The sequence below is a fragment of the Pelodiscus sinensis genome, chromosome 2 (genome assembly GCF_052426305.1).
Source record: "Pelodiscus sinensis isolate ZL-2025 chromosome 2, ASM5242630v1, whole genome shotgun sequence".
NCBI lineage: Eukaryota > Metazoa > Chordata > Testudines > Trionychidae > Pelodiscus > Pelodiscus sinensis.
Window position 1 is genome coordinate 15,559,647 of NC_143053.1, and position 25,085 is coordinate 15,584,731.

Consider the following 25,085-nt stretch of genomic DNA (forward strand, 5'->3'; position numbering starts at 1 on the left):
TAACTGAAGAGATGAACAATTCTTGGAGAACCAGTTTTTGTAAAATCAAATGCCTCTGAAAGGCCCTGATTCAGCACTGCTCTTCAGCTCATGCTTAACTTTAACTAAGACAATGAGATTTAAAGGTGTGTTTAATTAAGCACATCCTTAAGCGCTGGTGCATTTAGCAGGTTTAACACCACTATTTACATTAAAAAATATGACCTCATAGACTACATCCCAACGTCCTAATCAAGATGCACTATACTGGCAAGCAAGAGGTACAAAAATGACTGATTGTTCTGACCCAGCCATCTCTGCCCAGTGCACCCCACCTTTCATGCCAGGCTGGACCCCTGCTACGATGGACCTGCCTCTTTTGCTACCTGGTACTGCATCTTCTCGAGAGCACATGTGGTAGGGGGGAGGGTCACAGGCCTCCCCGCCACAATGTGGCCAGCAGTGGCCTTTCAACACTGGGATGGGAGCTGCAAGACCTGGGGCGGGGGCAGTGTGTAAAGAGGGTGCTATTCCCTGGGCTGGGGGGCTGCTGTGGAGCCTGAGGGTTAGAGCACAAAGAGGCTGGAAACAGCTTCCTTTCTGCCTCCGCAGAGCATAGCTAAGGGGCAGAGAAGCTTCTCCATCCCAGCACTATGTGGGGCTTTGGCATATTCAGCGCTTAGCTCCTCCTGGTCATTCCCTGGGGCCTTGAACTATCCTTGGGTGCCAGCCCAGCCAGAGGCAGTGGGGGAAGGAAGGAGCCTGCCAGTCAGGCTGTTGGTTCTCTGCACACTGCTGGGAGTGGGGGATAGCTTGCGGGGATGTGGAGGAGGAGCAGGGCTGGGGAGTGAATGGGCACAGCAAGGAGAGGACAGAGAGAGGAGAAGCATGTCAGAGGGCGGATGAGTGGGCAGCAGAGGTGACGCGTACCCAGACAACTCCAGCCCACACTCACCAGCCACCAAAGCACGCAGCCAGTGCTGGCTGGAAATAGGACAGAGGATGGGGAAAGGCTGCTGGCCAAGAGGAGGCATCTCACCAGGGACTGCACGGATGGGCCAGTAGGGGGAGCAGCGAGCCCTGCATGCTGCAGCTGTGCCCAACCAGCCACCTTGCACACCCCCCACCATCATGAGCCACTCCCCACTGGTGGGGGTCGGCTGACAAGGAAGGATCCAGCCAACAGTCGGACCCATGAGTACTGATGGGAGGGGAGAGACGGAAAATACAGGACAATTGGCCCATTAAAAAAAAAAAAGTAGGGACACCTGCAGGAGAGCTTAAATACGGTACTGTGCCTTTAAAAATGGGACATCTGGATACCCCTGCTGTCACTAGATCTGGGGCAGGAATGTAACTCGGTTCCACCTGTGGCACATGATAGTGTAGTCTCCTATGGGCTGTAATACTTTAGTCTCATTTTAGTTGCCGGGTTTAGCATGGGGGCGCTGGATTGAGTTAGTGCCCTGTAAGATACAGGAGGTCAGACCAGGTGATCTGATGGAGCCTTCTGGCCTTAAATTCTGTGACTGTAACTTTTGGAGGAATGGGAGGAGATAGGGATGAGACAAGGGGGGGAAGAGTACACCAGAGGAGAGAATGGAAAAGACTGCCTTGATCAATGTAATAGCCTTTGCCCATGGGTTGGGCTTTGCACTCCATCCGTCTCTCAACCAGTAGAAGTTTGACTCCACTTTCCAAGTGATTATAGATTATCTGGCAATCTATAACCCATTGTAAAGCCTGGTTGAGCATTTCCTTTTCCTGACCATGGAAATGTGTAATCAATTTATATTTAAAATATAATATGAAATGTTTAAATTTCCCCATCAACAACCAAGTATCCACTTTTGGTACAGGCATGAATTGCACCCAGTGGTTTGCTTTTTTAAAATTTCTCGTTATTTACGACACCATTGCACCTTGGGTGTTCAAGCATTATTACCTCCGTCAAGTGGAACCTGGCTGAGGATGAAGCCATCACAACAGGGATCCTGGCTGCATGTCTGACGACAGAATAGATGAACATCAGTCAAGGACATGCCAGCTGCCAAGAGAACCACTGAGCTGTACACACCAGAATGCACATTCTGAAAATCCGTCATCTCAAAGGTCTTGAGACCAGCGATGGTGAATTCTTGTCCTGGACAGAACAGGAAGAGAGAGAGGGGGGAAAAAAAGAATGTTCCAAAAAGTGCAGAAGGCAAAGCAATTGCTGCAGAACATCTCCAGATCTGATATGGCTGAATGTTTAAAATAAAAGCTCAACATAAGCAAGAGGTGCAGGTGCAAATTTAGTGGGTTTAATTTAGATATTCATGTCTGACACTGAAGATTGACTCAAATTGTAAAGGAAAAGGCTTCAAAGGTGACATATACTGTAAAATATGTTTTTTGTTAAACTTTGGGTGTTTTATTTTGGTTTGGTTGGGTTTATTTGGTTAAAATAACTAACTTTGTGCTGTCTTGACCTGAGAATTTAAAAACAAATATAATTACAATAATCAGTCTAGAAACTTTTAAGTATAATCAATTTTGTTTGCACTTTCAGCAGAACATTAGCTGATCCTGTGAAATGAAATTAGGCACTACATAACAGGGTAATTCTGCACACCGTACATTTCTGAGAATAGGACTGAGAATTCTTATAGCTGCTTAAAGAGTGAACTATGTTGAGTTTCAGGCCCCAATATTTTGATATGATAAAAATGGTTATGCTAAATTTAATCCAAATAAAAATATTCTGGTGATATTATTTACATTTTCATCACTGAATAAAAAATGAATATTCCAATGAAATGTTGAACATTGAACGAACAGAACGTGTGTTGTGGCATAAGAATAAAAAATGTGAAACTATAAATGGAAAGTAAAACTTAGGTTTCGATCTCTATTGTCTTTTTGTTCTGTGTTTGTACAGTACCTAGCACATGATCTGTGACTTGGGGTCCTAGGTGCGATGGTAATACAAATGATCATTATTATTAACAATAATAATAATAATAATTTTAAAATTGACCAATCTAGTATTATTGCCAGCACCAAAAGAAATGCCAAATATACAGAGTATAAATGGTGAAAGGCAAATCGCTTTTTAAAAATTCCTTCCATTTTAATGGCCTAAGGTTTTATTAATGGGAGGAATTAGGACAAGATATTGAGTCAGATTTCTGAAATTAATAAAAAGACAGAAAACCTAGGCTCACTAAAAATGAATAGTCTGGTGCAGGAGCGGCCCGAGACGAGCTACCAGCAACTGGCGCCCCAGGTGGAATGTGCGATCAGTGCCCCCGCATCCAAAGCCCTCAACAGCAGTGTGTCATCATTGGGCGCCCCGTTTAACGCGGCACCTTAGGTGACTGCCGAGTCTGCCTATATGCACAGGCCGCCCCTGGTCTGGTGTTTTCAAATACTTCCCATCACTCAGAAACACAGAGGTAAGAAAATAGGCCAAGACTGTCCAATGCCTCTCTACTTTTCTCATCTGTCCCTACCCTGTCACCTTCACACCCATCCCCACACAACAGTTGCTGGGAGCTAATAGTGTGAGATATACTCACCTGATCCTAAATTCTGGCTCAGCATCCCAGAGGAGGGTGAAACAAACAAACAAAAAAAATCACTCAAGCTCCCTATATATAAAACACACTACACAAAAATAAATCTTAATAGATTCCGAAAACCTCTCTCTATTATTTCTGGAAGACTGACAGAGGGGAAAGACTTGTTGAGGCTGGCCTGTGCTATTCAATGCCTGACCCTGCAAAGAACCGTGCCCTCATGTCCTGGTGGAGTCCAGGACTGTTTGCAGGATCTGTTTTTCACTTTTCTAGACCAGTGGTTTTCAATCTATGGATCACGATGCAGCACTGTGTCGCACAGTGTCAGGCATGGAGTCACCTTGCTGTAGGATGACCTAGTGACTGGTGGTGGTGCTAAGGCAGGCTTCCTTGGGGACTACGCTGCATCCAGGAAGTGGCCAGCAGCAGGTGTCTGGCTCCTAGGTGTGGGGGAGGGGGGGAGGGCCATGGGACTCCATGTGCTACCCACACTGCACCACTGACCATGGAGGGAGGGGAATCTGTACTTGCAGGCGAGAGCAGAGGCAGAGCTGACTGTATGCCTCAGCCTAGGAGCCAGACCTACATTGGCCACTTCCAAGGCACAGCCATGCCAGGAGAGGCAGGAAGCCTGCTTTAGCAGTCCCACTGCACCAGTGACCAGGAGCAGCTGGAGGTAATCCCATGCTCAACTATGAGCACCAACTCCCTGCCCCAGCCCTGAATCTCCCCCCTCTCCTCCCCCACACAACCCAGAGCTCCCTCTTAAAGCCCAGACTCCTCATTCCTGGCTCCCCCAAGAGCCCGCACTCTAGTCAAAAGATAAAATTATATTGGGTCATGAGCATCAGTAATTTTCTTCCACAGGGTCACGAGGAAAAAAAAGTTTGAAGACCACTGCTCTAGACAACTGAGCTACCAGTGGAGGTGCAGTCCTTACCTTTTTTCAGATACACATTTGCTTCCTCCTTCTCTTGGCTCCTCACTTTAAGTCGGCAGCTGAGATGAGCAATGCTAGTGGCAGCAGGATTTCCCATAGCACCTTTCATCTGAAACAGACAGACACTCTAAATGTGCTTTAATTCATTACAGGGGAAAATACAGTCTATTCTATTTTCTTTCTTGGGGATGAATTCGTATACACTGTTCATATTGCCACAACTTCTGGGAGCCCTCTAGTTCTGCTGTTTGATCACAACTCCATTAGATCAGGACATGCTGCCTTAATATTACTTTATTGTATTGAGAATGGCTGCATAGTTGCATCAATAGTGTGTTGCCAAAACAGAATGGCAACACACCACCTAACTCAAGAACCTGGACTGCAGGAATGGACAATGATATGACAACTGACCTGATTATCTGTTTCGCTGTTAGCATAGTCTATATCTTTGAAGAATGGAAGTTTGTAAATGGTGATGTGGTTGGAGTTGTAGCACATCAATATCAGGGAGGCAAATATTTTCAAGGAAAGACCAATATAAGAGGCAGTCCAGCAAATTTAAGATTAGCTTTCTGATTTCATGAGTAACAAAGGCAGGCAGTGCTGTCCAGGAGTTAGAACAGGAGATTTGGAGCCTGGATTGCTGTGCCTTATTCCTGACTTGTCCACGGGCTTACTGACACACTCTGAACATGTTAATTCACCTCGCTCTCTGCCTCACTGTTACTCTGATGCAATATGAGGAAGATGCTATTTGTTGCAGGGATGCAGGAATTAGAAAGCATTATGCTAGTGCCAAAATGTTCAAAAGTGACTAATGATCTTGGGTACCTCCATTTAAGGATGCTCAAATCGAGACTTCTTAAAAAGAGGCCTGATTTTCTGGTGTTTATCCAGTGCTTTCTAAAAATCAAGCCCCTTTAAGGGTACACCAACCAAACAGGGAGACACCCATCAGTGACTTTTGGAAACTCTTGCCTCTCTTTTCTTTGCTAACCCACCAGCACTTTACCATTACTGTAAAAGAACACACTGTCTAAACAGTCAGGAAATGGCCTGGCATTCTCACAATGGGTTCTCTTACTGGCTCTCAGCTATTGCCCGGGCTATGCATTTTAAAGAAGTATCACTGATTACCAGTCCAGAAGGTGTACAGTTGAAGGTGGTTTCAGAAGCACTGTGCAATTCACACAGTATCTCAGAACCTGGAGCAGATACAGTGACAAAGCCACATAACTCATCCACCGCACAGTCTGAAAGCATGAAAGAAATATAAAGGTTTATCCTTTAGTTTACACAACACATGTCTTCCGCTGGCTGATAGGTGTGTCTTCTGTATACACATGGACTCCTCTTACTGGATTTGAACCTTGCCATCTATATTACATCTATATTACAAATTGTACCAGTTTAATTAAAACAGGCTTTGAAATCTGTTTATATCAATTTAACTAAACTGCTGCAGAATGTAGTTTGGATGCTCTTGAATCACTTTAAACTTAGGTTATATTGAGTTAGCTTCCTTGGGGAAGGAAGCTCTTTGAGTGAAACCGGTATAAGCCGAGTTCAAGTTGATTTAAGCCTCCGCACAAGTTCTGCGACAGTTTAGATAAATCAGCTTTAAAAAAAAAAAAAAAAAAAAAAAAAAAATCACACCTTTAGTTAAACTAGGCAATTTGCAAAAGAAATATGGGAATTTCCAGACTGGATCAGACTCTATGTTCACCCACTCCAACAGCCCCTCTCCGACAGTGGTCAATTTAGCAATGTGAAAGGGTTAACGGGGGAGGTTTACTGGCTTTGGTTAACTGCTGGGAGCTGGAGCAGTTCCCTGCCCACCATGGGTAGGGGGCAGCCCCAGTCTCATGGGGCCTGCCATGGACATGGGCACCCAGGCCTGTCCGGAACAGCCCCTGTCCGTGGCGGGGCCAGGCGTACCACAGGCAGGGGCTGCACTGGCCAGGCTACAGCAGCTCCTGCCTGTAGCAGAGAGGCTGCTCCAGCCCGGACGCAGCAGAAGAGGGCCCTCCCCCCACCCATCGTTTAATCAGTTAACCAATTAACCATCATGTTTAATTGATTAACCAATCAAACAGGATTTTATCTCCCTTGATCAATTCCAAATGCTAGAGGAAGGTGCAAGAAACCCAGCTGTAAACAGATATGGGTCTACCTGCTCCCAGGGATATAGAAAAGGTTTTAGTTACTCATCACTGAGCTAAAGGACAAACTATATTGATCAAGACTAGGTATGTAATGTAATGGGCATGGCTTGTTAGAGAGCTGCAGCCTTTGCTCAAGAAACTAGGGCTGGTCAAAGGATTCCTGGCCAACTATTTCTCTGTTGAATTTAGCCCACTTTTTTTCCTCTTCACTTACTGCCCGCCAAGAGACTTGTTTCAGTTTATCTGTTACTGGAAGCTGTTCTATGAACATTTTGTGCAGTGTGTCAGAATTCCCCATTTGAGCTGCATGACTAGTCACACCACACCTCCTCCTGTGGCTGAAACACATCAAAAAGTCTCCACACAAGGGTCCTTTCTGCTGCTCAAACACTGTTCCGCCCTCCACCTCCACCTCCCGGTCTTTGCCTCTCCTCACTGCTGCACCTGCAGATGTTGTATTTACTTTCCTGTGTGATTTCGAACCACTCTTATGTATCTTTCTGCCCTCAAAGTCCCTCACTTTCAAACACAACAGGGCTGATCCAAAGGTATTAAAATCAATGTTCAGAGTCCCAGTTGGTTCCAGTGGGCTTTGAATCAGTGCCAAAGTTAGAACACAGCAAGTAGCCAAAGAACTAAGTACTTGCAGTGCAAACACAGATGATCATGCAAGAATATTAAAACTCAATGTCCCTATAAGGCAAGTAAGAGTTCCCCCCCACACACACGCTTAATAAGTGGATAAGCCAATGTACAGAGAAGTAAATGGTCTGATTTTTGTGGGTACTGAATGGCCAATTGTAGTCAACTGGAATTATGGGAATTTAGCACTTCTGAAAGTCAGACCATTGAAAGACAACACAGCCAAACAGTAGCAGTAAAGCCTAGCAGTAAATTCAATAGTTGAGGGTTCTCTTCTTTGGTGACCTCCACTGTACGCAGCAGACTTTCTGAGAACCATCCCTCACCTGAAATGCACTTCAAGAGCGCATTCTGAGGGTCTCTTTGAATGGTTTCCGAGCGAAGGATCCCAGCATCTTCTGCACTGTAGATCAGTTTGGACACAGGAACTCTTTCAAATTGTCTGAGCACTAAAAGACAGAGAGCGTGGTCAAGTCTCCTGCTGAACTTTTTACTCATTTCTTGTGATAGAATGACACAAAATAGAAAGGCAATGGTGCACATTCTGCTCACAGATGCACCAATACAAATCTGAACTAAGTCTCCTCTATTAAGCATAAGAGAGTTACTAGCAATTTACCTTAGCATCACTAAGAGCAGAAACTGGACTAACACAAAGATTTGGAGAGAGGAGAAACTTCTCCTCTTGGATCCCTGTAAATCCTGCAGCCACTCAATAAAGAAGAGGGAGGGTCAAACAGCTCCAAGAGGTTTAAATTATAGTCTGGATCTCATGCCAACTAACCTCCGTGAGACATGGTGGAAACCATCTTCCCTTTATGTTTCCACTGCGGGAGGAGGTGAGATATCCTCAAAGAGCATAAATCAGTTCAGCAGCATTGATTTCTAGCCCACAGTATCCCCTAAGGTCTCTCCGGGAGCATAGGGGATGAGCTGAGCCAGCATCACCACACAGCTGGCCTGACTACATCCTCTTCTTGGCCTACCTCCACCTGAGGCCTCATCTTTGCTAAGTGGAAGGTCAACGCTGCTGCGGTTGATCTAGTAAAGACCCGCTAAATCAAATTCAGAGGGTGCCCTGTAAGTGCTGGTACGCCTGCTCCTCATGAGCAATAAGGGAAACGCTCCCATCAACCTACCACAGTGAAGACCACGCAGAAAGTTGAATTAAGGTACGTCAACTCCAGCTAGCTAATTAATGTAGCTGGACTTGAATATCTTAATTTGTATTTTAATTCAACCTTCCCCTGTAGTGTAGACTTGGCGTTAGTGTAGAAGTAGTCTAAGTGACAAGGCATCCTTGTCTGGATTCAGCCCCTATAGCTTTGAGCATGGAATGGCTGCAGGCTTGGTCCTCATTCCCTTGCACATCAGAGTGGAAGAGGAGGTCTGGCATGAGGACACAAGAGACATTTTGTCCAGAAATGTCTGGATAAACCACAGAATAAAAGATGAGGATCAACTTTTAAAACAATCATTTGTCCTTTTAAAGCAAAACAGCCAGCACTAATTGACAACAAAAGTTTGTTGTTGTCCAAGCTGAGTCACCAGGTACTTTTGATAAAACTGACATTTTCTGCTTGGAAAGAACAAAGGAGTAAGCAAAAATATAGCATACACATACACACACCCTCCAGTCCAGCTCCCCCTCCGCTCCACAAAATATTCCTGTGCTTTAAGCTCACCTGGGAAGAGGGTTGAAAAGCAGGGCTTTGAAGGGGTAAAATGAGGGAGAAAAGTTTTCCCTCTTAAAGAAGTATGATACAAAAACCATAGTTAAATTATCTCTATTCAAATGTGTAGGCTGACTGAGTGTTGCAGTTACAGCTGGTTAAACAACAAAACAAAACAAAACCTCAACAGATTTCAATTTTCAGGAAAAAAGTTAAAATAAAGCTACTTTAAATTTGTGTTTGCAAATTATCATTATGGGTCTACCCCCCCCCCCCCCATTTTTTGGATGAAAAATTCAAGATGAAATTAATATGAAAAACATTTTTTTGAGTTTTTTAAAGTTTTCCTTGGGAAGGGAACTTCCCATTTTCTCTTAAAAATACTAATTTAAAAAATCCAGAGGAAAAGGATGAGTGGGGAAAAAAGGAAGATAATAGGACAAAAACCCCTAGAAACAAAAACTTTAAAAAAATTAAATACTTTGTTTCATGAAAAATTTTTAAATAAATAAAAATAGTTGAAAACTGTTTTTTTTTCAAAAATATATTTTCTGGCAAAAAACCTGCATAATGAAAAATATTCAAAATGCTCTAATGTTAATGAATTTGCTATTAGCTGTTCATGACTGGCTAGGAGACAGAACTGCATAGCTGTGTGTCACAGGCCCTATTCTGATAAATGTTAATCGTGATTCTTTTTCAGATCCAATGATAGGGAGACTCTGTACTCTTTGCAGAGAAAGATGTAGATTCCATCCATGCTGCTGCCATACAAGTTTGAGTACCCATTGAGTGCCAACTGCAACATCGTGGCAATGACGATGTCTGGGGTGAGCTTAGATTTATTACAGTCGATCACTTTCTATTTTAAGATGATTTGTTTCTTCCACAGAAGAAAGATAGCTTAGAAATAAAGAGGAGCTATTGCAGTGTTTTTAAACTTTTTAAGACCGAGGAACACCAAACACATTTTTTTTTTTTTTTTTGAGGAACACGAATGGTCGGGGGAAAGTTATTGAGGAAAAAAAGGTCGCCTGCCCCTTTAAGGGCAGCCATTTTGAATTCTGTTGTTCTCTGCTGCACACGTCTGACTGCCTCGCAGCACACTTGTGTGCCGCATAACACAGTTTAAGAAACACTGAGCTATTGTGTCAATATCATCTACCCCCTTCCACTAAAGTGCAGAATCAGTTACCCCAGATTACAGTTATATTCCATTCTACAATACAATTAGTATAGCTGGTCAGGAGGGAAAGAGTAAAAGCACTCATTTTACCCTTTTTTAATTAAAAAAAAATCTGTTGTTTTTTTTTTGAAATTCAAAATATGGTTGACATTTCAAAAAAAATCCAACTAGTTCTAAAGTTGGTCAGAAACCAGGGGGATTTTGTCAACCTTGCATGGACATTTTTCCTGAATTTTAAAGCTCTGATGTGGCAGTATTTTTAATCTGAAAAAAAAAAGTAGGGCTGTCAAGTGATTAAAAAAATTCAATCGCAATAAATCGCATGCGCCTTCCCTTTGAAACGCCGCAGCTGCGTTTCAATGGGGCAGCACTGCATGGAGCCTGGGATCAGCTGGAGTCCCCAGCTGATCCCAGGCTCCATGCAGCGCTGCACCTTTGAAGTGCCAGGGCAGCGTTTTCAAGGGGCAGCGCAAGGCAGAACCCGGGGTCTGCTAGAGTGCCCAGATGATCCCAGGCTCCATGTTGCACTGCCCCTTGGAAGCACTGCCCCGGCACCTCAAAGGGGCAGCACATTAGGAACCCAGGATCAGCAGGTGTTAACACATGTCAATTGACAGCCCTAAAAAAAAAAAAGAAACATCTCTTGTAGTTGATAACGTGTAAGACTAGTACATGTATCCACTGCTGACCTCTATTGGATGGAATCTGAGCTGCTTAAGCAGCAGTGATTTTATCCCTGTCTAGATATGTGAGGGTATTTCTATATCACGAAGGAAAACTTGCTGCACTGAGTCTCAGAGCCTAGGTCAATTGACTCAGGCTTATAGGGCAGAAAACAGCACCATGATGTTTGGATTGAAGTTAGAGCCTGGGATCTAAAATTCTCCCTGCTCACTGTACTCCTAAACCTGGACTTTAGCCTGAGCCCAAAGAACTACTCGGCTCTTTTTAGTCCCATAATCCAAGGCCCGTGAGCCAAAGAATTAACCCAGCAGGTCAATGACTTGATGTAGCAGGTCTTTTATTGCAGTATAGACATACAGTGAGAAGCCTACAAACAGCATGTCAGGCTTACCAATACGGATAACAAGAGGTGAAAAAGAATGGCTCATATGAATACAATGATAGAGTGGTCTCATCTTCTGTTTCCTATGTATGTTTATCCTATGAGCATGAAGTTCCTACATATGTTATTTTGCCATTGTTGATTACAAATTGTTCTGTAAGTTCCTTCACTACTGAAAATCTTCATTCACCACACATCAAAAATGTGATATGAAATTACTGGTAGAAGACAAATGCCATTTTAAGTATCAATCCCCATTAATTGCACAATTGGTGGCATGATAGGTGTTACAGAATTATAGCCTGAAATGATCACTTTGGTTGTGGGGGAAGTAAAGGTTCTCTGGAAGAGGTATGTGGTTCCAAACTGCCACAAATAAATGTTGGATTGTGTAATGTATTCACTTCCTGTAATTATTAACATCTCCTTATATATGGCCTGATTAGCATGTTGAAGTGCTTCTTTTCCCTAGCCTGTTTATGACCTTTTAATGAATTGTCCCTTATCCTTACATAGTGAGCACCTGTTTACTTCATTTTATGTCTGAGACTCCCCTTCCGCTGTTCTGGATTCTATATATAATCTACTAGTCTGTGGCTGTAGCGTAACGCCTTGGCAATAAACCAAGATATATAAATACATTTTTTTTAAAAGTCACTTAAAACCTTATCATTAATCATTGCGGGCCAGATTAAAATAATTGTACTCATGCTGGAGGCCAATCCCCTGGTTTATATAGAACTACTCAGTGAGTAAGACACTACACAACAGAAGCAAGTCTACCAACATCTGATGGTAAACAGGCATCAGTGTGTTCATTGGTCAAACCCCACAGAACAGGTCTTACAAGAGCAACCATAAGCGCTGCTTACATTAGGAAATACTCTGCTCTACCCTGATCCTATTAATCCTTATTTTGTACTGTAATGACTCCACCAGATACAGAGCAAGGGATGATTCTACAACTATTATCCAAAGATACCTATGAACATACTTCACTCCCTTTCCTAAAAAACACACCACACCAACCTTTCTCCAGTGTAATAAATAACTCCACAAGCAGGGAGAATGGTAGGCATATAGGATGAGGAAGAGACCAGAATTATAGTTAAGTGAATTCCCATAACCTTTCAGACCCAGCTGCCCTTAGAAATCAGTATTTTGTTAAGGAGGAATTACCAGCATAGAATCAAAACCAATATAACTCTTTCTCTGACACCTACCACGGCACTGAGAATCTGTCAATGGGTGGTCTGTTTCAGTCCAGTCCAGCATCATGCCAAGACTATCAGCACAGAAGGATTTATTAGTGGTGGGATCAGCCTGGGAGGGTCTATACTGTCCATCTTCAGTACACCGCAAATCTTGCCTGTTTCTCTGACAATCTGTGACACCTGTTGGATGAAAGGGAAGAGTTAGATCGCTACGTATCTTCCATTCAGTGTTTGAATAGGACAAATACATTCTCGAAGGAACGGATTCTTTGCTGTCAAAGGCGGGAACTCTCTCGCATCATTTAGAGTAAGCGTTTCACAGCTGCCATTCCATCACTTTCCATTGTTGTTATTCACTGAGGAGTAGCCGTGTAAGTCTGTCTCTGTATCAGATGCACCTAATGAAGTGGTTTTTACCCACCAAATATTAGCCCAAATAAATCTGTTAGTCTTTAAAAGATGCCAGAGGACTCCTCATTGTTATTGTTACTTGCATTGTGCTAGACCCAAAGACCCTACTCATGGACTACATGCAAGCTATGGACCATTGCAAACACAGAATAAAAACACAGGCCCTGCTTCAGAGAGCCTAGCACAGGCTCACTGGTTCCTTTGAATCCTATAGCACAGGCAAGTTCTTTAGGGAAGGAAGCATGTTTGTGTCTGTTTGGTCAGTGCCTACCAGGGCCCTGAAACACTGAGAACAGTAATAAGGAGTCACAAGATCTCACTAAACCAATTTGCTGCTGCTAATTCCCTATGCTTTGGAGAACCAAGTCCTCCCAACTTTTTCTAATTTTGAAGAGCTATGCTTTAGATCTGAACATGCTTCAGTGATAACTGGAGCTTTTCAAGATTCAGAAGTAACCAAAGGTCTCCTCCACTTCCCCAAAGAAACACATCCATACGGACAGGCAGAATTTCATTCTTCTCCCTGTTCTCTGCCTAGCAAATCCTCAGTATTTTTAAAAGAGGCATCATGTTACGAACAGGAAACTAGAAGAGAAAGGGAAAAAACCCAAAGCCATAAAATTCATCCCTATGCAAATTTACCATATAGTAATGGGTCTACGTGCTCCTGGATTCCACTTCCTATCTCAGAAAATGACTTAGGTGGGATTTAAGCCATGCATTCACTTTGTTCTGGCCCACTGCACTAGGAAGAAGTTCACATACGGAGGCCAGGCCCATATATTGAAGAGTATATTTTCACTGTTATTCAAACGGCAATATGTCCCCCTTAGTTAAAGAATACTAAAAAACTCCAGGACCTCTGAAAGAAGTATGTACCAATATCTGAGACTGAAATTCACCTTTTAATTAATCATAAGCTGACCGATGTTCGGATAAAAGGGTCATGGAACAAGAGCCTGGAATGCCCAAGAAATGTATTGACTAAGCCCCCCAGTTCATATAGTCATAGAATGTAATCCGTATTGAGAAAGAAGTTTATCCACATTTGCAGTCCACTCTGACATCAGGCTCCTCACGTGTGCTTTGGGGAGTAACACAGAAGGTGATACTAATGGAAAAAGCTATAAAGGAGAAATATGCCCCCTTCCCTTGTCAGTCCCCAAAAGCTACCTATAGGAATAAAATCATGGTACAAATTCACCCTGGCATGACAACTTGACTTCAACAGAGGCTCCAAACCAAATAGATACCAGCCACAATGCAACAAGGTCACTCTTTCAACAATTCAACCCAAATATATTCCCGCATGTTACCAACATACCTCTGCTCCCTCTTTTCTATGCAAGGGCTGATACTGCAAATAAACTGAGGGATTTAATCTTTGCATTCCTTTAGGCATCATTGTCTTTATTTTCATAGGTCTGTGAGCTGAGAGGTGCAATTCAGGGTGAATTTCCAGGATATAAATTATTAAGCATATTGGTCCACGGTTTAGAAGCACAAGGTGCGCTAGATGGGCACAGTTATCAAGGCAAGATTTTAACTGCTCCTTAGCAACTTCAATGAAGTGAGCTGATGTAGCTAAGGGAATAGCTTTTATTGGATCAGCTTCTGTTGGTGAGCGAGACAAGCCTTCGAACTTGCACAGAGCTCTTCTTCAGATAAGGCCTGGCCTAAAGAAGAGCTCTGTGTAAGCTCAATGACTCGTCACTCTCACCAACAGACGTGAAAGGCATTACCTCACCCAACTTGTCTCATACCCTGGGACTGATACAGTGACAATAACACTGCATACAATAAAGTGAGCTATAAGGCACCCTTAATTGGTACCAATAGATCCTGAATGATGTTCCTCCCTGATGATGATCAGGGCACTTACAATGATCAGCTCTGAAAGCGCCAGTAGAGATGGTAGTTTTTCCCAGAGGACACCTGATGCAGGAGGAGCTGCCTGCCTGAAACTGATAGAATCCAGTGGGGCACGGCAGGCACTTGTCATTCTGGGAGTAGCTGCCTGCAGGACAAACAACTACAGAAGAAAAAAACATGATTAGTTCTATGGAATTCAATGGAAGTGTTACCATTTCAGACATCCATACACATCAGTACATAAACAGAACACAGCTGCAGTAGGCTTTCCATTGACTTCAGTGGCTTTTGGAGCAAGGCCTTGATGAGCACATGTGCCTTTTAAGAGGGGTTACCAACACTGCCCCTTTTAAAGTGTTCACCTAAAGCCTCTAGTGACTGGAATACAGGGAGTCTAGACCAGGATCTTAATTTAGATGGGTCTTTAGATGGGCCTCAAAGCAGATCACATCAAACTCTGAGGGACCTCACTCTAGATGACTGTTGCAGATCAGGTCCATCTGTAATAAGATACAACTGTAAAATGCAACAAAGGTTTTAGACAAGAATAGGAAAATTCACATTAACAGAAACTCAGAAAAAAAAACCCTCAGGGGTTTTCCATATGGTAATGCTTTCATTAAAAAATTCTGGTAATGAAATTATTGGTAGGTATTTCTAAGCAGGCCAGTAATTGTTGGATTAAAGACAACTAACTTATGGTACACTTGACAACCACAACACAAAGATTTCCTCCCCTTAGGTTAACAATACCTTTCTGAGTTCAGCATTTCAGAAGAAACCATGAGCAATATTTCCAGACGACAGTCTGCATATTAAGCAGATGACTAATTGTCTTCAGGGCAATCATGTAATACCATCTTTCCTTACAGATCATATGGACCACTATCGCCGCCAGAGATGAGTCTCAAACACATTTACCAGACAATGTGTTTACTTGCTATTTCACAGCTGCTTTCCAGATGTAGATTTCCTTCTAAAACCATCAAATGTATATTTTGGGACAATGACATGGTGCAAAATTTCACTTCTGTTCTTGTCCAGTGTGTTGACAGGAATTAAAAACTGCGTCAAAGAGTAACTCTAGCAGAAAACTGGTCATTATGTTTACAGTTCATAGAGTAGATGTGCTATATTTGCATATAATTTGCCAACGTGCTGCACTGTGAATTAACTAACTTATTGGAATACGCCAGTGATAAATCAGAATAACAGCTTAAAAACAACCATCTTCCTTCATTCCTCTTCACATTTGTCATGTTCCAGTAAAACTGTCTGGGATAATCATGGGACTGAAGGATTCATTTCAATGGGCCCCCCCAAATCAGGCAAACCTGACGTGACACACATCTAAAATCAATTAAGGAACCACAAAATCCTGGAAGATTTTGGACATTCATCTCTCATGTAGGTTCTGAACACCAGCCTATTTGTTCCATTTGTTAAAGATGTTTTCCAAAGCCTGCAAAAGGGATCATACCTATTCAAAAGAACCTCAAGGGAAGAAACTCCTGCCCCCCCAACTACACTTTTTACAAGCTCGACAAAGCCCGTTGCTGAATTGCATTTAAAATTATTTTTCCACTAACACTGTAAGCAATCATGAGATTTCTGTTGCCACGTGCATCAAGGTTCATCTATGAATAAAAACCAATCACCTTCAACTGACCTAGAACAGTATCCAAAAAACACCCCGGAGATTAATGCACATAAAAGTAAACTAAGATATGGCAAATATGAACTAAGAAATAGCTTTCTTCTAGCCCAGGAACCATGCTGCTATAGAACCAATACATGCAAATCTGAAGCAACAAAGTCATAGAATCTAAGAGGACCTTTATAATCATCTAGTCCAGGCTTCTGAATAATTCCCTACAGAACTTCCCCAAAAATAATCCCTAAGTACATTTTTTAGGAAAATGTCTAATCTTGATTTTAAAATGGTCATGATGGAGAATCCTTGGTAAACTGTTCCAAAGATTATTTTTGTCCAGCTTCATCTTCAAACCATTGTGCTGTCTTATACCTTTGCAACTAGACTGAAGAACTCATTACTAAATATTTGTTCCCTACGTAGATACTTATAGACTGTAATCAAATTATCCCTTAACCTTCTGCTTGTTAAGCTAAATAGAGCCCTTTGAGTCTCCTAGTGTAAATGTTTTCTAATTCTCCAATCATTCTAGTGGGTCATTCTATGAACTCTCTCCAGTTTCTTATCTCCCTTCTTGAATTGTCGGCACCATAACTGGACATGATATAACAGCAGCGGTCACACTAGTGCCAAATATAGACACAAAAATAATCTCTCTATTCCTACTTGAGATTCCTGGATTTATGCACCACTGGAACACATTAGGTCTTTTGGTGTCACAGTAGGATCTTGTTCAGCAGATTATTCACCACTTCCCAATCTTCTTCTGAGTTGCTGCTTCCCAGAATACAGTCTCTAATCCTATTAGGATGGCCTACATTCTTTATCCAAATGACAGGAAGGAAAATGAAATGGAGATGAAAAGGAAGATCAATGCACCATGCGTGTCTCAGAAGGAATACGCTGTGCACAACAAATTCCTGAGACCACCAGAATGGCTCTCTTCCATCAAGAGCCGTTCAAACTGCCCTGTAGCAAGGCGGAAATGTCATGGAACAAGGGAAATAAAACAAGTAATTAAATAAATAAGCTCGGGGTCTGAGAAAATATTGTAGCTCAACTGCTATCTGGACTAGAAAAGAGCAAGGCAAATGGATTTCACCCCTAAGCATATTTAGCACGTAAAGGTAAACTGATTGATTCCTCAGTCAAAACCTCAATCTCAGATGGTGTTTCCTCTTTACAGTACTTTACAAAGACCCTTAAATAATAAGTTACTATTGTTGTTTTCATCCCAATTTTACATATGGGAAAAATGAGCCAGCAAGGACAATGACTTGCCATAGGGCACATCTGTGACACTTAATAGTTAGCAACCATAAACAACATATAATAACAGAACCAGGAGAAGAACTCAGGCGTTCGAATATCCTAAATCCTGTGTTTCGAGAATCCTAGGCCATGATCCACTGGCTACACTAGTTAACACACAACTACATTTCTACACTAAAAACGAAAAAATGTAATCCCAATAAAAGCTGGATCATGAAGCATTTTAACCCCCTCAACAGTTTTTTCATTATGACCTTCTTTTACAAAGGCAGATGCCCTTTTCTCAAGTTTGAGAAGATCAGCACAATTCAAAGCAGGAGTTATCAATATTAATTGTACTCTTAAATGCTAGATCTAACACATATTCCTGACCTTCACTTTCTGTAATATTTATACATCATTGCTATAAAAAGTCTATTCTCTTTCAAAGTCATCCTGCTCTGCACACTGAATTCAAATAAATTCAGTGGCAGTACTTTAAAACAAAGCTATTTTGATTATATTCCCCCAGGGATGTAAGTGATTAGTCGACTATTTGATAAGCAAATGCTTAAAAGCCTGTTCCCTCCCCCCCCCCCCCCCCCCCCCCCCGCCCCGCCCCAGCTCCATCTCTGTGGGGAGAAGAGACAGGGGCAGAGCAGGGCTCTTGCTACATTTCAAAAGCAGAAGTGCTGCGAGGAGCCTGGGGCATACTGGGGACTCAAACAGCTGACCCCATGCTCCCCGCTTTTGAAACATACAAAAGCCCCAGGAGGGATCTTTTACATTTCAAAAGCAAAGCACCAGGAGCACAGGGTATCCCCACAGCGCTTCTGCCTTTGAAATGTAGCAAGAGCCGGCAGGGCTCTTGCTACATTTCAAAGGCGGAGGCTCCCTTATTGACTAATCGAATAGTCGATGCAAGTTACATTAGTTGATTAATCTAAATTTAACATCCTTAATTCCCCCAGGATAAAATGGGTGTCCACGGTTAACAAATTGTAGCAACTTCCAGTCCAAAACCCTTGTGTCTTACATGGGGCTTGTGATCAACTTTTGTTTGATTATGTTAACTAAAGACTTAGTTCACAACAATGAAATTCAATGAAGTCTATGATTCATCCAGTCATGAGTATGTCTCAGCTTAACAGTGCTTTGTAACAGAAGGAAATCATTTTTGTGAGGTTTGTAACTTAGGAACCTCCCAGTCAAATGGGCCCAAATATGAACAACTCGTGCTAACCCATACCTACCGTAATCTACCTAGAAATTTAGTAGCATAACTACTTGGGTTAGGGGGGTAATTTTTTTTTAATCAAAATAGTCAGACTGGTATAAACCCTAAAGACAGATGAAGTTATTCCAGGCTAGCTTCCTCCCTTCCCCATACATGAATAAATTTAACTTCACCATTATACCAGTGTACTGCTGCCACCCTAAAAGGGGTTGTATTCAGGGTCATCCCTGCTGATATACAAAATACGCAACTGGGTAGGGCACCATGGCATTTGGGGCACCAAACTGCCCCAAATTTCATGGTGCCGTATGCAGTTGCGTGCTGTGTATGGGCTCCAGAGACCAGCCCCAGGCCCTCACCAGCCCCCTACTCCCACGGGCTGCACCCAGCCCCCACTCACCAGAAGGCAGTGAGAGGCACAAGACAGAGCAGGTGGCTAGAGAGAAGCACCACTTCTCTCCAGCCAGCTTGCACCTCCTGCCTGGTGCCCTGAGGCTGTCAAGTGAGCCTCTCTCCCTATCCTGCTCCTGCCGCCCATAGGGCTGCCCCCACAAACTCCCACCACAGAGAGGTTGGCCTCCCTGGAAGGAGTGTGTGTGCTGGTGCTGGGATGCATAGGGCACCAGCATTGGTAGGGATGACCCTGCTTGTATTACTTTAACTAAAAGCATTACAGCTTCATAGTGTAGACCAAACACCAGGGCTTGCAACCCAGAACTTTTTGCTGGTTCAAAAATTCATACAACACTTAAAAGAGAGAGAGAGAAAAAAAGAACGTTGTGTCAGTATTCTGGAGCTTCGCTCTTTATCACCTCGCAGTGTCCTGGTACTTATTTTTATTGTTTGTTTCTCCCCCACTTTAACATATAAAAAGGAGCAAAGGGGCTGCAGCATGTTTAGAACTTTAAAAGTAAAAACTCCATCTGCTACTTAGCTGGCACTGTACGGCATTCTGATTTTGTTTCTTAATAACGAACATTAAACAAAACCATATGGGATTGAAAGTAACTAAAGAGGCGGTCAGTATTATCTGGGAGGGGAAAAGCAGGGCATCCCTGGTTTTGTTCTGGGCGCTTGTCTCAGACATAAATGAACTCCCATTATGCTGCAGGGAAAGGAAACAAAGGGTGTCTGGGACATCTAACAAGAGACAGTGGTAGAATGGCACCATTTCACACTGCAGATGTGCTCCTTGTGGATGCAATTCACTTCTGCACCACCCACAGTCCTTAGCTTCCCTGGGAGTTATGCCGTGCAAAGGCCTTGGCTAGCTCTCTCTACTGTTGTGGGGGTGGGGGGAATTTCATCCAGTTTATACCAGTCAGAGTGTTTGACCACAGTGATATCAAGCAGCTTTCATTGTTTTTGTTTCCCCTGCAATATGCAGGCCATAAGGAAATTTTCCCAATGAAAACAGGGCCCCAGTGCTTATTTTGGCAGGTTGTTTTCATATGAATTTTTCATTGTCAAGGGATTTAAATGGAGGCACTTTTCAAAAGTTAGAAAGACAATGCCAAAGTTTACCACTCCAAGTGTGTCATTCCATCATGACATTGAGCAAATCCCTCTCCTGCACCAGACCCCAGAGAAAAGCCATCCCTGCTCTGACCCTGTAGTTCTGAGCAATTCCAGTCCAGAGGTGAGTTGTGGGGGCTAGATGATTTGGGAATATTGGAGGAAACTGACAGAAGGAGCAAAGTCACTAATGGAAGAGGATCTAGAGAGAACTTGAGTCAGTGACCAGGGGAGAAAGAGAAAAAGCTAAAGAAGTCTAACAGCAGGGGCCAAAGGGGGCTAGAGCTGCAATCAGGTTTGCATGCTGGTCGAAGCTGAGTGTGCTTCCATCTGAGTCTTGTACTGGCTCATCCAGCTACCAGGGCCTTTTCCGGGGCATATAAGATCCCAGGACTGCTGGCACCTCCGTAGCGGTGGGAATGCAAACTGGATTCTATTCTGATTCACCAGAAGTTTTAGCTCTATAATGGTTGCAGAGTCTTTATCACTAGTGCTGGGGCACAGATCAGAAGGAGTCTCCCCTGACTTTCAGATACCAGTATGAATTACCCAAAACATCATCTTCCTATTCATAAACGGAGCACATTTCTGATGAAGCCAGAGGATCGGACACAGAATCAAATGCTGCCCGCCCTTTGAAGACTCTTACTTTTACGAGCATAGCTAGACTTTAAGAATAGCAAAAATAGCACAGGAATGGCTTCTGCTTCGGTGGGGGCCTCGCATTCATGTTGGTGTGTCGGACACCCCGCCCATAGTTAGTGACTGACACCTGAGAAGTGTGTCCATTAACGTTTCTTGTTACTAGTCTAGTGCCAACTGTGACTTTGCACTGACTTACAGTAATCTCAACAACAAAAAAGAAAAAGTCAGAAAGAAACATACCACATCCTTGGGAATTTGGGATTGTTCTCCCAGAAGATGAACTTCGAAATCCACTCTGGCATCCCAGCTGAACACTAGGAGATAGGTCAAAATCTTCATCTCGGGGGAAATGAATGGACGTATCTGCTGGGAATTGCTTGGAGTCCAACTGTAGCACAAACCCACCACCTTTTATCAGCGCTAGAAAGCGTCTAATGAGATTCTCCCCAACGATTGCTTTTTCTAAAAAGAAAACCACAGTACAGTTATGAAAATGGATCTACTTGGAAATAATAATATCAAGCTGATCAGCTGCCCCAGGGGATAGCTGACATGTAGAAATCTATATAATGCATCCACAATTGGGCCTCAGCCCACAATTGACTGGTAGATACTATTTAATATACACAATAACCAGTCTTTAATAACTTTTATGGATAATTAGCAATTCAGATAAACAAAATTTTTAGTCTTATATCAGATTTTGGACACAGAAGCTAGATTTAATCTGCACACCCTGTTTCAGTAGACATCACTTGCTCTTTCTTAGAATCATAGGCCAGAAGGAACCACCCGATCATCTAGACCAGGGGTGGCCATGAGCCAAGATAGCAGTGGATCCAGCCAAGAGCCGGGGCAAACCTGTCAAGCTTAAAAAAAAAAGACTGCCCCTTTAAAAGGAGTCCCTGGTCATGTTTGGTCGAGTAAAAACAAAACAAAACAAAACAAAAAAAAAGAGCTTAAAAATGCTCTGCCCCTTTAAGAAAACACATTTAAACACGTTTTGAGGCTTTTTGACCACAGCAGGCTCCCGCTGCCTGCAGCCATCTTTATTTCTGTAGCTTTCATGTCCACACCGGACAGTTCCCCTGCCCAGATTCGGGAGGAGAGGGCCATTTTTGGGGATGTGAGGGCGATTTTCGAGCCACCGGGCGGGGGGAGAGGAGGAAGACTTCGTGAGCTGCACTTGGGGGGCGGGGTGGAAGAGCCGCATGTGGCTCGTGAGCCTCGGGTTGGCCACGGCTGATCTAGACTGACCTGTATATCACAGGCCAACACCCCCCATCCAGCACCTCCGTGCTAAACCTAACACCAAAATTAGGTCAAAGTGTTACAGGAGACTAAATCATTATGTGCCACAGGCATGAAAATAGGAGGGACCAAGATGCACCAATGTTAGAACATAAGAATACAAGAACGGCCATACGATGTTAGACCAAAGGCCCATCTAGCCCAGTATCCTGTCTTCCGATAGTGGCCAGTGCCAGATGCCCCAGAGGGAGTGAACAGAACAGGTAATCACCAAGGCTGTGTCTAAACTACATCCCTTTTCTCAAAAAAGGGATGTAAATTAGACACTTTAAATCCCGGCTTCATTTGCAATTTCAAAGTGTCTAATTTACATCCCTTTTTTGAGAAAAGGGATGTAGTTTAGACACAGCCCAAGTGATCCCTCTCCAATCATCCATTTCCAGCCTCTGACAAACAAAGGCCGGGGACACCATTCCTACACATCCTGGCTAATAAGTATTGATGGTCCAAACCTCCATGAATTTATCTAACAGGGTTCCAAAAAAGAACTAAAGTCCTGCTCTTCGCAACATCAATGTACAACTGCCTACAATGTCAGGTAATTAACTAAATGAGATATACCCATATCATAGAACCCTAGGGCTTGACAAGATTCAAGAGGTCATTGAGTCCAGCTTGTTGCCCAAAGCAGGGCCAACCCCAACTAAATCATTCCAGCCAGGACTTTGTCAATCTGGGACTTAAAACCTCTAGGGATGGAGATTTCACCACCTCCCCAAGTAACCCATTCCAGTGCTTCACCACCCTTCTAGTGAAATAGTTTTTCCTAATATCCAACCTGGACCTCTCCCACTGCAACTTGAGATCATTGTTCCTTGTTCTTCCATCGATCATTATTGTGAACAGCCTTTCTCCATCCACTTTGGAACCTCCCTTAGGGAAGTTGAAGGCTGCTATCAAATCCCCCCTCACTCTTCTATTCTGCAGACTAAATAGACCCAACTCCCTCAGCCTCTCCTCGTAGGTCATATGCTCCAGCCCCCTAATCATTTTGGTCGCCCTTAGCTGGACCCTCTCCAATACATCCACATCCTTCCTGTAACTGGGGGCCCAGAACTGGATGCAATACTTCAGATGTGGCCTCACCAGAGCCGAATAAAGAGGAATAATCACTTCTCTGGATCTACTGGCAATGCTCCTCCTAATGCAACCTAATATGGCATTAGCCTTCTTGGCGACAAGGGAAGATTGTTGACTCATATCAAGCTTCTCATCCACTAATTCCCAGATGCTTTTCTGCAGAACTGCTACTTAGCCATTCAGACCCCAGCCTATAACAATGCTTCTTCCGTCCCAAGAGCAGGACTCTGTACTTGTTCTTGTTGAACCTCATCAGATTTCTTTTGATCCAATCCTCCAGTTTGTCTAGGTCACTCTGGACCCTATCCCTATTCTCCAACGTATCAACCTCTCCCTCTAGCTTAGTGTCATCCGCAAACTTGCTGAGGGTGAAATCCAGCCTCTCATCCAAGTCATTAATAAAGATGTTGAACAAAACCGGCCCTAGAACCGATCCTTCGGGCACTCTGCTTGAAACCAACCACCAGCCAGACGTCGAGCCACTGATCAGTACTCGTTGGGCCCGACAGTCTAGCCAGCTTTCTATCCACTTGCAGTCCATTTATCCAATCCATACTCCCTTAAGTTGCTGGCAAGATATTGTTGGAGACCATATCAAAATCATCCTGGCAAGTGGACCACACTGACATAGTACAGAGGAAGGTGAAAGAAAACCCCACAAGGTCCCTCCATTCTCCAGTTCCTTCCCACAGATGGTGACCAATTAGGTGATGAGCATGTGAGCAAGAACCAGCCAGCCAAGCACATGAACAAGAGAATGATTAGTGAGACTTCCCAGGCCGTCCCTGATACTTCAGATGAAGGAGATTAAAAAAAACCAACAGACGATTCTCAGCGCGGGTGAGGATTGGCAAATCACTTCCTGACCTTTAACAGTCTAGCACCAAGGAATCTCTAGTGCCATGCCAGCACTGGATACCCACCTGTGCAGAGGTGACCAAACCCCCCTGCTCTGTAGCTCAGGATAAAGGTTAACACTGGAGACTTGCCTTTCGGGGGGACATGCATATCCTTCCCATTCTATTATTCCATGCTGACCAGACAGCCTGGCTGTTTGACTGCTGCTGTGAGGACAGTCTCCTACACCAAGAGCGTGTGGATTCCTTGATTTGGATAGGGCAGGAGCGCAAGACAGAGCATGAATCTCGGAGGAGATTTTATTGGCTAACCCTTGCGGAGAAGACTGATGGCTGTGTTTGAAATACTCAGATTTTGTTGCTATAAATTTGCAAATTTGTATTCCAAATGGCCTCTGAATAGCCACAACTGATGCCCAAAACTGATGCCCAGCAAACACGGAGCCTCTCAGGAGCACATTTTGTACAGTGCTTGGGTTCTCCTGAATGGAATGACAGTTCCCACACTGTCAATGTTGGGTTTTCAAAGAGGGCATGTTACGTGCGTCATCAGGCATCCGGGTAGGCAGAAATGTGAACCCCCAGGTACAATTATTTTCAGCAGAACAACTAATTCAGATCCATCATTGTACTTGTGCACTCTTCTGTATCTAGTTTTCTGACTATGTGCCGTAACTTAGGAGTATTTTTCCAGCTGAAGTAAGTGGGAAAATTTCACAACTAGGTGCAGGCAGCTAATGACTCAAGTCTGCACAGCTGGCTGCACTGAATAGACTATAGTATTATATTTATTCTGTAAGTACCCTCTAGACCTGCAGCCCATA

General features: G+C 43.4%; 1 protein-coding gene across 2 annotated transcripts in view; it reads right to left on the bottom strand.

Annotated features, from left to right (window-relative positions):
- The window catches only part of TG (thyroglobulin), a 191,930-nt gene that overhangs the window by 118,283 nt on the left and 48,562 nt on the right, over positions 1–25,085 (bottom strand). For both annotated transcript variants that reach the window (XM_075920103.2, XM_075920102.2), the window contains 7 exons: positions 21,254–21,475; positions 14,722–14,871; positions 12,438–12,608; positions 7,616–7,738; positions 5,620–5,735; positions 4,480–4,588; positions 1,925–2,122 (listed from right to left, as the gene is read on the bottom strand). In XM_075920103.2, the coding sequence (XP_075776218.2) occupies positions 1,925–2,122; positions 4,480–4,588; positions 5,620–5,735; positions 7,616–7,738; positions 12,438–12,608; positions 14,722–14,871; positions 21,254–21,475 (1,089 nt within the window). The remainder of the gene's footprint in view (positions 1–1,924; positions 2,123–4,479; positions 4,589–5,619; positions 5,736–7,615; positions 7,739–12,437; positions 12,609–14,721; positions 14,872–21,253; positions 21,476–25,085) is intronic.